The sequence below is a fragment of the Aristolochia californica genome, unplaced genomic scaffold (assembly GCF_029961685.1).
Source record: "Aristolochia californica isolate CCGP_79_NKW_82.1479 unplaced genomic scaffold, dmAriCali1.0.hap1 SCAF_15, whole genome shotgun sequence".
Lineage (NCBI taxonomy): Eukaryota > Viridiplantae > Streptophyta > Magnoliopsida > Piperales > Aristolochiaceae > Aristolochia > Aristolochia californica.
Window position 1 is genome coordinate 19,628,440 of NW_027181826.1, and position 12,336 is coordinate 19,640,775.

The 12,336-nt window shown below is 37.2% G+C and overlaps 2 protein-coding genes across 3 annotated transcripts; both read left to right on the top strand.

Moving 5' to 3' along the window:
* The first annotated feature begins 143 nt into the window (after nt 1–143).
* LOC137952052 (ubiquitin-fold modifier-conjugating enzyme 1-like) lies at nt 144–5,385 on the top strand. Its single transcript, XM_068799120.1, has 3 exons — nt 144–561; nt 668–729; nt 4,894–5,385. The coding sequence occupies exons 1-3, from the start codon at nt 229–231 to the stop codon at nt 5,018–5,020; spliced, it is 522 nt and encodes a 173-aa protein (XP_068655221.1). The 5' UTR covers nt 144–228; the 3' UTR covers nt 5,021–5,385.
* Nucleotides 5,386–7,473: 2,088 nt separating this feature from the next.
* On the top strand, nt 7,474–12,116 carry LOC137951948 (chaperonin-like RBCX protein 1, chloroplastic). 2 transcript variants are annotated; one of them, XM_068798951.1, is made up of 6 exons: nt 7,474–7,740; nt 7,824–7,918; nt 9,071–9,188; nt 11,145–11,161; nt 11,261–11,323; nt 11,674–12,116. In XM_068798951.1, exons 1-6 carry the CDS (start codon nt 7,602–7,604, stop codon nt 11,746–11,748), a joined length of 507 nt encoding a protein of 168 aa, XP_068655052.1. In that variant the 5' UTR covers nt 7,474–7,601; the 3' UTR covers nt 11,749–12,116. The 2 variants fall into 2 exon arrangements, with proteins under 2 accessions (XP_068655052.1, XP_068655053.1); XM_068798952.1 differs by having other exon boundaries at nt 11,261–11,318; nt 11,674–11,751.
* The last annotated feature ends 220 nt before the right edge of the window (nt 12,117–12,336 follow it).

Consider the following 12,336-nt stretch of genomic DNA (forward strand, 5'->3'; position numbering starts at 1 on the left):
GTCTAGCGTCTGAGTGGTTTCTGTAGCAAATTAGACGATTTGTGCTTGTTACATGGATCAGATAGGTAGAATAGTTGGATTCACCGGTTCGTATAATTTATTCTGTGGATGACAAACGCCAACGCTATTCGCGCGAATAACATTTAGTGCTTTGGCTATTCAAATAACATTGAAGCGAAAGCAGGATTAGGAGAGACCGAGAGCAGGGAGCAGGGAAGTGAGACAACCATGGAGGGTTGGAACACGACGACAAAGTCGACTCTGACCCAGATTCCTCTTCTGACAACGAAAGCCGGCCCCCGCGACGGTGCTCTGTGGACGCAGCGGCTGAAGGAGGAGTACAAAGCTCTGATCACTTACACTGGCATGAACAAGTCCAACGACAACGACTGGTTCCGAATCTCTGCGGCCAATCCCGAGGGTACGCGTTGGACTGGAAAGTGCTGGTACGTCCACAACCTCCTAAAGTATGAATTCGACCTGCAATTCGATATTCCTGTGACATACCCTGCCACCGCCCCGGAGATCGAGCTCCCACAATTGGATGGAAAGACTCATAAGGTAAGTTAGTTCGATTTGTTTTATATATTCTATCGATATGAGTAATTTTATGGTGAACTTTTGGTGGCTGTATTTTTCGTTTTTTTTTTTTTTGTTGGTGCTTCAGATGTATAGAGGAGGGAAGATCTGCTTGACTGTGCATTTCAAGCCCCTGTGGGCAAAAAATTGGTACGTTTTTTATTTTATTTTTCAAATTTTATTTTGGTTCCTAGCCTTATTGTTGAAATTTTAGGTTGTGCATCGAAGTATTAATTAACCATTTATCACTTCAACTATGATGGTCAAAGAATTAATATGCATGAATGCGGACCTTAAGTTTGGAGCAAAACCTAAGCCTCTTCTATGGGGTTTTCGGTTAATGAAATCTTCTGCAGGAGGAAGTTCAAATCAAAGTAATTGTTTGCCTTGTTAATGTGTGGGAAATGTTGAAGTCACCCTTCTGTTAATAGTTTTTTCTCTTGTGTATGGGCAAGGGACTACTTGTAAGCCTTTGGTACAAATTTCAAAGTTCAACTATGAAGCTTTGCTATTAGGTTGGTCCATTAAAACCTTTGATGAATGGGTAATTTATTTTGCAGAGAAACTAGAAAGTAGGCTGACATGTTCCTTATTTATGAGGTAAATGAGTCTCTGGACTGTGGAACAGTGGTGGTCGTCTTGCTGAGACGTCTTGCCTGTCTCACCCATCTCACATCTTGGTTTTTGGGGGTGACATAATGATACATCCCCCTTGTCACATCCCTCTTACTGTAATGTTGATAATATTACATGTAATGTTTGATGCATGTAGTTATCAAATGTTACAGCAGGATTCTTGGATGTTACGTAATGTGTATCATCTCGGATTTATGATGCCACAACTGCTTTGGATAGACTCTGATTATGTAGTATTGAGAAAAAAATTCCCTAGCTGCAGCTGCAGCCACTGTCTTTTGAGAAACTTCTCGTTTTCAAGTCGAGAAAGAAATGCCCATACCCATTTCCAAATAGAAAACCATTTAGTAGAACATAAGGTTATATTCTCCTGGAAGTTGCCATACTATCATCAGAACATCCCCTTGTTTCCCTTGAAATCTTTACAGTATAATACAGCTTGTGTCTGCATGAAATGATCTTTGGAAATCTCTTAAGTCCTGGCTGCAGGTAGAAAGCAACACCCTTGTGGAAATGGATGATACTGTTGTGTAGAAAATTCTAGAGGCCTATATTCTCTAAAAATTGCTTAGAGATTTTGTGTCAGGGCTCTGTGAGGCACTGGCACACATCTTACAGAGCTCTCCAAGTATTACACCATAAAACTAATGACTTTATCCTTATACAATGTTATTGTGTTTCATTAAACTGACTATTAGCAATAAGGAGGATTTTGAATCAAAACTATTTTTCTCTCTCATTTTTCTATTGTTACTTTTGTTTTCCTTTCCTTTTATTTTAGAGTTGTGTTGACTTAGAGAATATCTTATACCTTAAGCTCAGAAATGGTGTCTTGTTTCCAAAATAGCATGTCATAATTGTATCCCTCAAAAGAGTTACAATCATATGTATCAGATGTTCCACAACTTGTCATCGATATGCCCACCTGACGCAACACGGTGGTTTAGATTTAAGAAATAACAAAGTTGAATGCTTCCTCATAAAGAAATTTACTTGGACATGAGCCTTAACTGGTGAAGGGTGGCTTGGATTAAGTGGTTGACGGGTTACGAGCTCCATGAATTTATCACCAACTTGAGAATTTCCAGCTCCATAAAGCTTTGAAAATTGTTAAAAAGAATTAAATCAAACTTGTTGGCCACCTCTCTCCATAACTCCGTTTGAACTTTCTAGAACACTTCACGTAATGAGTCCCGGTTAGTCCCACATCGGTTAGCAAGGACGGTCTTGGATGTTATATGAGAGGGTTTGCAAACCTCTCCCTACGAGCTAGCTTTTGGGGCAGAGTTAGGCTGGTTCATATCATTTGGTATCAGAGTCATGCCTTGTCTGGTCATATGTGGCTGGTCGATGGACCTATACGCCGGTTCCCTGTCGTGGCCTGTACGGTGAGTAATATCCGTGGCCCATGCGGTACGTAATATCTCCACGTGGGCGTGCAGTGCGTAATATTTGCACGTGGGCGTGCAATTAAAAGGGGTCGGGTATGATGAGTCCCGGTTAGTCTCACATTGGTTAGCAAGGACGGTCTTGGATGTTATATGAGAGGGTTTGCAAACGTCTCCCTACGAGCTAGCTTTTGGGGCAAAGTTAGGTAGGTTCATATCATCACGGGTGAGTGTTTATTGATTTGCCTCCATTGTATGAATGTGATTAGCAATTTCCTTGACTTGTATGAAGGTTGCCTTGAATCTCTCTCAAAACGCTAATCGTGGCTCTGATACCAATTGATGCAGCATAGTATTTTAGATTCAAGGAATAACAAAGTTGAATGCTTCCTCTAGAGTATGGCTAAACCTAGATTTCATCAATAACTTAGAAACTACAATTTGGATTCAAGTTTAATAAGAAAACTTGGAAGTACAGAAAGTGGGGCTTCTGCAGCTATTAAGAAAAATAGCAAACAGAGAAAAAAACAAACAAAAAGGATAACTTTATCCAAGAGATAACAAAAGCTAGAATTTTATTCAATAGAAAAAGACTATTTTTTTTACATATGATAGACTTTTATAGGCATATAGATCGACAAAATGTCAAACCCCTATGCTGTTTATTCTAAAAAATAGACTCTAATTAGGATTTATAAAATCTAGTTCTACTTGATGGAAAAGAAACTCAAAATAGAACCATTTTTATTTAAAAACTAACTTTAGACTATACTAATTTGGAAACAAAAACCCAAACTTAAAACAAGAAACTACTACTAGAAAAGACTTTCTAAGTTAGGACTTTCTATTCTTTGAACTTGAACCCAAAATAGGAAAATCAGTCCTCTTTAAATTGAGTCTCCTTCTTTCTTCGTTTTTTTTATAAACATGAGAGGTTTTTGGGTGATCTCTTGTCCTAAGATATTTTTCAGCTTATTCTTCCACTTTAAGATGTGTTGAATTGGCACCTCACCATACTGAAAGGACGGGGGAACCCCCTCCTTCGCTCTCTCAGCTTTGGTGAACTCACACAGAAGCAGAGAGAGGGGAGAAGGGGAAATAGGGCACATATGGGCCACATTTTTATTTTATTTCTTTTTTTATGAAAATGGTTAAATGGCCAAAAGGCGAGAAAAACAAATTACATGGCTAGAGGATTGTTCAATACTACTTCATATTGATGATCAACCTCCTCTTTAGCTAGACAACCTGCTATGCCATTGGCAGATCTGTTTACATGGGACCAGTTTTTTTGCTAGATCAAGGACCTCATAAAACAAATTCGAATGCATTGTGCTGTGTGTGTGTGTGTCGAGTCTCAAACCATGAAGCACCGCATTAATCCCAGGGACATAAGAGTGCTTTTGTCATAAGGGCAGAATAAGTGAGGGCCATGGATCCATCATGCTATCTAAAAAGCTCCCTCAAAACATGCTGGACCTGGGTTGGCCCAGGAGCTTTATGTTCCTCTGAGCAGGAGGAGACCAGGTAGAAATGTTTAGTTGTTTAGAAGTTAGAGATTAACTACAAGCTTCTTGCTGCTTCTTAGCATCCTTCCGATGAATGTGACAGAATTCTGAAAGGCTGCAGACTGTGGTCTTCAATTGCCTTTTCAATTATGGAGTTCTTGTTATTGAAGTGTGGCAAGTGCCTACTACTTCTTTTGACACATAAACTCCAAAGAATGCTTACCCACTCGTGGGAAATAACATGATGTCATTTGATGAATGGGAAATGAGAGGAAAGCACAACTCCTCATCGAAATTAGGAAGTGATGTCGAATACACCTTAGAGGCTAGGCTGCATTTAACTGGCATATGGTGGATGGTCTCCTTGTAAGAGCCCGAAGTGTGCAAGTGATGTTGGGGATGTTAACTCCACTTCTCATGAAGTTATCAGAAATGAGAATTCTGCTTCTAACAGCACTGCAGACAAAGAACTTAGATGTTGGGGGGGACCTTTCCAGGTTTCATGCCATCTGCTGTATTTTGAGTTTTGATAATTCTTTTTTGTTTATAGAAGGTTTACCCTCAGAATTAACGGATTCCATCTGCTTTATTTAGAATTTGGCCGTGTTTGGCATCTAATGAGGTCATGTTTGGAATTACCCAATTTTTATTGAGGTGAATTGCATAACAGTTTTTTTATTGACTGTTGATAGTTTTGTTAGTTTAGTTTTTCTCGTGAGTTGCTCCAAATTGAAGATGGTGTTTGATTTTTAATTTTATTCTACTATTCTTTTTTATTGTAGTCCTAGATTTGGAATAGCACATGCTCTTTGCTTGGGTCTGGCTCCATGGCTCGCAGCTGAGGTACCTATTCTTGTTGATTCTGGTATGATCAAGCACAAAGATGATGCTGCTTCGTCGGACCAGTAATTGTTTTTTGTTCCATAACCAGTTCCAGTTTTCCTGAGCAGTGGACAACGAAAAAAAATCTGAAAAGTAATCCTTACAAATGTATGATACAGGGGTTATTCAGTAGTGACTCGCTTGAGAATTTTTTTGCATGCTCTTGAGGTTTGTACCAATTGGGTTGAAAGAAGGTTGTCAGGAGAAATTAAGACCGGAGGAATCGAATTTGGCGTGCACGAATACTTCCATAAATTGTTAGAAGACAAGAAAGGGTAGTCGCGTTTTCAAGTTAAAAGGGTATTTATGTAATATTTTATCTTTGAACCCATTAGAGGGTTTCTACCTTCGTTTCAGATTCGTTATTCGACGTAAAGGGAAGTATTGAGTGGAAAAAAGTTTGACATTGAAAAATGAGAAAAAAAATTAATGAATTATAAGGTCAAACAATAGGCTTCTTAAGTGGTTAGTTATTTTGGGATAGAACCAGTTAAAAAATCCAACAAATACTTCATTAGATTTAACTCCCTAAAACCCTCTCGATCGTAATTGCAAGATGTTAGCAATTTTATTTTTTGAGGAAATATATTCTATGCTTAAGGTACCAGTGATAAATGTATGGATAAATGTTGATGCCATGGCGTTATAATACAAGAATTTGAATATTCATAAGACATCATAAAAAAATATGTTATGAGCATGAAAACAGGAATGAAAAAACTCAAAGTTCTCAACTTCTAGTGATTAAGAGAAATGTGAAAAGAGCACCAAACCCTAATTTAGGGCTTTAAGCCACAAAAAAAAAAAAAAAAGAATTTGCAACAACCTATTAAGAATCTCAAGACCATAATAGAGGGGAGCTTTTGAATTTGTATAAAGGAATTTTCATGACCCAAAAAAAGAAGATAGAATTTGGCCAAGTAACAAGCTTAAAACGAAAATCTAGAGTTTTGAAGACTTGAGACTCTAGTTGCATGAGACTAAAGTAGAGATGAATTATGTGTGCATTATTCTGTTCATTTGATTAAGCCGTTATGGGTGAATGAGTGCATCTTCATTTGAATCATGCCAGGTAATCTTCTCAGGTAAAAATCGGGGAATCGTGTTTCATACCTATTTTGCAAATCATTAACATGAAGCAATCGCACAGGACGCGCCTCTCCCTCCCCCGATGAAATTTTTTTATCCCTCTCAGCTTCTTCTCCCTTCTCCCTCTCTCATCTACTTCTCCCGCTCTCTTCTCCCTCTCGGCTTTTCTCCCTTCTTAGCCTTCCTCCCCCAAATTTTTTTCCCTCTATCTTCTCCCTCTTGGCCTCCCTCTCTTCTCCCTCTCGGCCTCCATCATAGAGCTGCCATTATAGAGCATGGGAGGCCGAGCCGTGTCGCCGCTCTGTCGTAGAGCCTCTCGGCAACCCTCTCTTCTCCCTCTCGGCATATTGTTAGAGTGCTGCCTCTGTCACCGTTGCTTGTTGGCCTACCGTTGTCTCCTGCCATTATCGGCGCCATAAAGATTATATATTATGTTATTGATAAAATAATATGTAAAGATATATATTATGTTATTGATAAAATAATATATATATCTATATATATATATATTAATGTATTAAATTAGTAAATTTTAATGTTAAAATATATCTTATATTATTAAAAAAAATATTTATTTATTATATTCACTTATATTATTTTTTTAATTTTTTAATTTATTATAGTCACACATAATTATCATATTAAATTATAATAAAATATAATAATTAAGTAATATAATATAGTCTTTTTTTAATTAGTTTATTAATATATTTTAATACTACACATTAAATCACTTATAAGTGTAGTAACCATATTTATTTTGGTTAATTATATTTAGGTATATCTTCTATTTAAGTATATTATAAAAAGTTACTCATTCTTTTATTTATATCATATTTTTTATTTTGGGACATTAACACTGGAATCTGTTTTCTAGGCATTTGGAACTCGTTTATACTAACACCTAAGTATGAGTTGAAATTGAATCAATTCATTTACATAAACAAAACGTTAGTGTTGCCTTCCTATGTTGCTTCTAGACGTCTCTTGTGAGTGAGCTCTTCTTTGTTTTCTTTAAAAAATAATAGAAGCTTATTGAAACTTGAAACCTCTGCTCTTTTGCCTCGTTAAACTCTAGACTTTCATGCTTAAGGAGAGTTGGTTCAGTGAGGAAGGTGAATTGGAAGGAAGAAGAGATAGAGAGGTGGAACTGAGGAGAAATGATGTCCTCGTCTCGTCGTACCACTGCAGATTCAAGTTTTGATCTGCATTTGTTTAGTTAAAATGTAGACATGAGTAGGAAACTTGATATTTGTCTTTTTCTTTTACCCATGGAAAGAAATCAGAACTGGGAAGTGCATGTAGATATTTTTCTTTTGGATTCTAGAAGGTGCAGATATTTGTTTATTTTCCCCCTCTTATTATTTATTCTCTTGTTCGGACTCCACTCATTTATTCTGCTATTGTGGAAGCCCTCACCTGTGTTCCTCGTGAATTCCTTGTAATAATAAACCACTATCTGGCTGGAGCAATTCCCATTTCAGGTCTACTCTTTCGAGACTGTAGAAGCCTTAAAAACATGGAATCGTCTGTTATTCTATGCCCTATCGCTCCTCCAGTTCGTTTTAGGACCTGCAGAACCCTTCTCGTTTCTCCATCTCCTTCCAGACATGTTCACTCGTTCAAGCCACCTTCCTGCCAAAAAATGTACGTTCCTGGTAGGGCGGCGTCCATATCTCTCATTCGTTCACGTTTTCTGAGTAAACTTACTTAACTCTCTGGGTGGTGGTGGGTCTTCTAGGATTTGGTGAGGGATCACCGGAAGCTAAAGCTGCCATCAATCTGCACGACTTCTTCACCTTTCTTGCTGTTAAGATTGTACTCGCACAACTTGAGGTGAGTGAATATTGGTGCTATCATTTTTTTCTTTATAACATGTATGTTTCTTTACATTTTGAAACTAAACGCCTTTATACCAAGCTGAAATTTTCTGAATACTCAAAACTCTCTTGTGTCAATCGCCTATGATCCAACGAGTCCTTTAACTCGATTTAGCACACCTCGAGAGGCGGTTTTCTGCTATGATTATTTGGGGTCCTAGGACCTTGTAAGGGCACCGAGATTGTTTGGAGGGAATTGTTCAAGAATGTGCCAAAAACATGTTGGCACATACTGCAAAATCCAGTGGAATCTAAGTATCTACAGAAAGTATACCACTCTTTATATGTATGAAAAATGAAAGAGTGGGTTTACTTCCAAGGGTGTAATTTCAAACTTTGCTAAATGTTTAAGTAAGATGAGGAGATATGTCATCATCTTCCATCTCAATTAAAAATTTCAAATAAAGGTTTAAGGGCATTATCTTCCATTTCTATTTTATATTTTAAATAAAAGCTTAATTGACCCCACCTTTCTATTGTACTTTCTATCTGCCCATCCTAACATGGAAAAACAATTTTACTTTGGATTGATCTTTTACTTTCTCTTTCCCTAGGTGGTCTATTTTCTTGTGCACTGATCCCTCAAATAGAAAGTAAAAGTTCAGTCAGTCTGTTTTAAATAAAAGTGGTTGCCCTTTTCCTTCGTATACCAATGTTTTAGCTAATTGTGCACAATTCTTATGCCAAATATCTGTATCCGGTTTCGTTCTGTTGTTTGTCATAAAACTTGTCTGTATAATAGTGCTAAGCTTTAAAACCTATTGAAGGCCTCATCTTTGTCCCTTTTGGTTCACCATTAAAAGGTCTGTACCTTCTGCAGTTAGATTTATTGATGAATCACACCACTAGTTAGAACTTGACTGATCAGGTTTTACTTGCCCTAGCCAAGTTGATTTTTCCCTCTCTACTAGGAAACATTTTCAAGTAATCTATGTAATCAATGAAATACGTTAAAGAGTACTTGTTGACTGAACTTGATGTAAATGGATGTAAATGAGGTGTTATTATGAGCTTTCAAAATATTATATGGTATAGTGAAAGGTGCCATTCTTTGACACCTTCTTTGTGTCACTTGACTCATCTTTGTGTAACTTCTTTGCTAGAGCAGAGCTATAACCCAGAGGCATATGAAGACTTGATGGAATTTATCAGCAGAAATTCTTTGAAAAATGGGGATAAGTTCCTGGCAAACTTGATGCGGGAGTCTGCAAGGCATAAAACTTTAGGTCAAGCTCGTTACATTATTCTAGCTATTAACTGTATTTTCTTCCTAATTTTTTTGCATTCTTAATTTGGTTGAAATTGAAGCTTCATGTTGAGCTGTTTAATTTTGCTTTAATCACATTTCCTCCTGAATGCTCTAGCATTAGGTCTAACAAGTGATCCCATGCATTCTGAGATACTATCTGTGCAAACACCTCTTTGACCTGGAAGACAGGGGGTTTTAGAAAGAAGTGTTTCTGATAGGATTTGAGAAAAATGAGTTTATTAGGGTTGCTAGAGCTTGGTTTTCAAATATCAAATACTCATGTTTTGGCTGCAAAGCTTTGTTTCTGTTACGAAATTGTGTAGAACATAGTTGACAGGTCCACTACAAAATTGCTACTTCTGGCAGTTTGCCATTATATGACAAGGACTATGAATACCAGTGCCAATTAGGCAAATGGGAATTTTTGTTAATGTTTAGGCCTTGGTTACAGGATAAAAGATATTTTTAAATGTGATTTACTAGTGAAAACATGAAAGAAGATCACAAGATTCTTCACTGGTTTTCAGTTTTGTGTTCAATGGGCCAAATATTGTCCCTCATCTCTTGTACCCACTTTTCTTCTGGCTATAGCCTTTTTCTCAGGGGAAATGGACAATAAGTTTCTTGTCTTTAATGGTTGGTCACTAATTTGTATGATCTGTATAGGTAACTATTCCCTTTCTCCATTAAAGATGTCGTTGCTTATCCTTTTCTTGGGCAAAAGATGAAACCATCAACTCATTAATATGCCTCACAGAGTTCACGATTAAAAATCACAATATTATAGTGTTCAGTCATTGTGCTTTACCCTTAAGGTTTCTTTTCACCTCGCAAATTACAAGCAGGGACTGTGATGTGATTGTATTGATTATAGTGCACACGTAATTAAGGTGTAACTAGGATAGTTGATTTCTTTTATATTGTGACCGAGTCATTAATTTGAGGGGTTTCCAGACCGAAGAGAGGAAAGAAGAGGACAGAAGCATCCTGACAAATTGGCTGGGCCATCTTTCCATCTTCTTGCTACTTGCTATCTAATGGGAAACACTTTTCATTATACCATTTGACTTATTTCTGGACATAGCGACAGAAATCCTTCAAAGCACTTTTCTGGTATCCTTACACTTCATCAACAAATCCACTTCAGTATTTGCCTCTTTTGTTGAATTGTTGGGTTATTTTCTTCTCAAAGGTCTTCTAATTCTGGTCAAAGGTATCCCATCCATACGATTTCCTTTTCCTCTTTCCATTCTCACTTCTGTAGGTTTTTGATAATAGGGAGATCCATGAGGAATCTTACCCATATCTTATCATTTCTTTGGGATTGTCTACTCATTGCACAATGGAATTGTTTGAGTTTTAGCCTGACTCACCGTTTCAATGGCTCGATATGAAAGACAACCAGCTCTTCCAGTTTGGTACCATCCACTTCATGACCCTGCTACATCTGTTTTAATGATATTTACTATATTTTGTATGTTACCCCCAAGGTGCTTTGCCAGATGCCAACAAAACTATATTCTTCTGGTGCCTTTAGTCACCAACTTCCTATGGGATTAACCAAGTGAGCACATGTAAAAAGCCCTTACTTCTGATTATGGTCCATACCCCTTGCACCTCCTGATTATGGTCCCTATCCAGGTCTTTGTTTCCTAGCAGTGACCTGTCAAAGTTCCTTCTTGGATTATTCTAGTTCATGTTCGAAACTGATTTAGGCAAATACTACATTACATTTTGCCAATTCCCTTGCTTTCTGGACTAAAAATAACATGGGTGCATTCTTCTCTGGAAGTTAGACAGTACTTTTTGTAGGGCTGTTTAACAAATTGAAACCTATTTCAGTGTCTGTTCTCTCTCTCTCTCTCTCTCTCTCTTTCTCTCTTCTATCAGCAAAAACAACTTCATTGCTGACACATTTATTCTTCTTTGGCAGCTTTACGCATCTTAGAGGTCAGTTCTATCAAACAAAATCTATCTTGTAATGATATTCAAATTTCTCCTTTTCAAGCATTTTTACTGGTTGTAACCAATATGTGGTTCTGAATTCAGGTTCGATCTGCATACTGTAAAAAGGATTTTGAGTGGGATAACTTAAAGAAGCTATCTTGTAAGGTTTGATTCTTATATCCTTGTCCTATATCCAGAAATAACTAAAATTGGCAGTGCTTTAGTTCCACTAGAATCATACCATACGTGGGTTATTGCATAATCTACCATCGGCATCTGATGCCTGAAAGATGGAGAAAGAGTTGGTCTGAGGTTTCTTGCCAAAATCAACCAATACTGGATCTTCTATTGATTGCACTCTAGTACATCGTCTTCATTGCTTGGACACTCAAAAATGGTGGGTTCAGCTGAAAGAAACAAATGCCACTAATATGTTACTGTAATGGTTCTTACATTATATGTTAGTCGTTTGTGTTACTGCACCGTAATCTATAGGCTTCCTTTGTTATCTGCAGATGGTTGATGAAGCTAACACCAGACTCATGAGGGAGTATGTCCTCGAGACCAGTCATGTTGAAAATGAGAAGTGATACTCAAGTCTGACCTTGTATCTCCTATAATCATCTGTAATGTATAGAAACACGTTTGATATAATGTGTTTTTATCTTGTTTAATCCAAAGCTATGGGGGAGTCATAACAGATATCCTGCATACCCATTTTCACTATTTTGAATGGCAGATACTAGAAATACATATTTGGGTGTGAAACGTTTCTAAAACCAGATCTTTTTGAAACGCAGAAAAAAAATATTTTCGAAACCAGAAAGAATATGTTGTCCAAGCGCATGGGACTGTTAAGGGAGTTTTATTTAAAACGCTGGAGATGCAGGAAAAGTTGTGAAGGACAATTTTCCACATTATGCAAAACAAATTTCTGTTTACGAAGAGGCTACTAAGGTTTGGCAAATACACTTCTTCATATCTTATTTTGCGCAGGGTATTTGGACACTATTTGTAAAATAATATTATAATAGATTGATGTCATCCAACAGACTGCTTGCTATTTTATTAATAATACGCCCTCTAGTGATTTTGGCCACAAAACACCATATTCTACCTAATCAAGCTTTTTCAGTTTGGTTGTGTTTGTTTTATTTATAATCTTTTACTTGGCATAG

Excerpts from the sequence above, each read along its gene's own strand:
- LOC137951948 (XM_068798951.1), top strand. The coding sequence starts at position 7,602 with ATGGAATCGTCTGTTATTCTATGCCCTATCGCTCCTCCAGTTCGTTTT. Across the intron at positions 7,741-7,823 it reads CCAAAAAATGTACGTTCCTG|GATTTGGTGAGGGATCACCG; the intron begins GTAGGGCGGCGT and ends TGGGTCTTCTAG. Across the intron at positions 11,324-11,673 it reads TAAAGAAGCTATCTTGTAAG|ATGGTTGATGAAGCTAACAC; the intron begins GTTTGATTCTTA and ends TGTTATCTGCAG.
- LOC137952052 (XM_068799120.1), top strand. The coding sequence starts at position 229 with ATGGAGGGTTGGAACACGACGACAAAGTCGACTCTGACCCAGATTCCT. Across the intron at positions 562-667 it reads TGGATGGAAAGACTCATAAG|ATGTATAGAGGAGGGAAGAT; the intron begins GTAAGTTAGTTC and ends TTGGTGCTTCAG. Across the intron at positions 730-4,893 it reads CCCCTGTGGGCAAAAAATTG|TCCTAGATTTGGAATAGCAC; the intron begins GTACGTTTTTTA and ends TTTTTATTGTAG.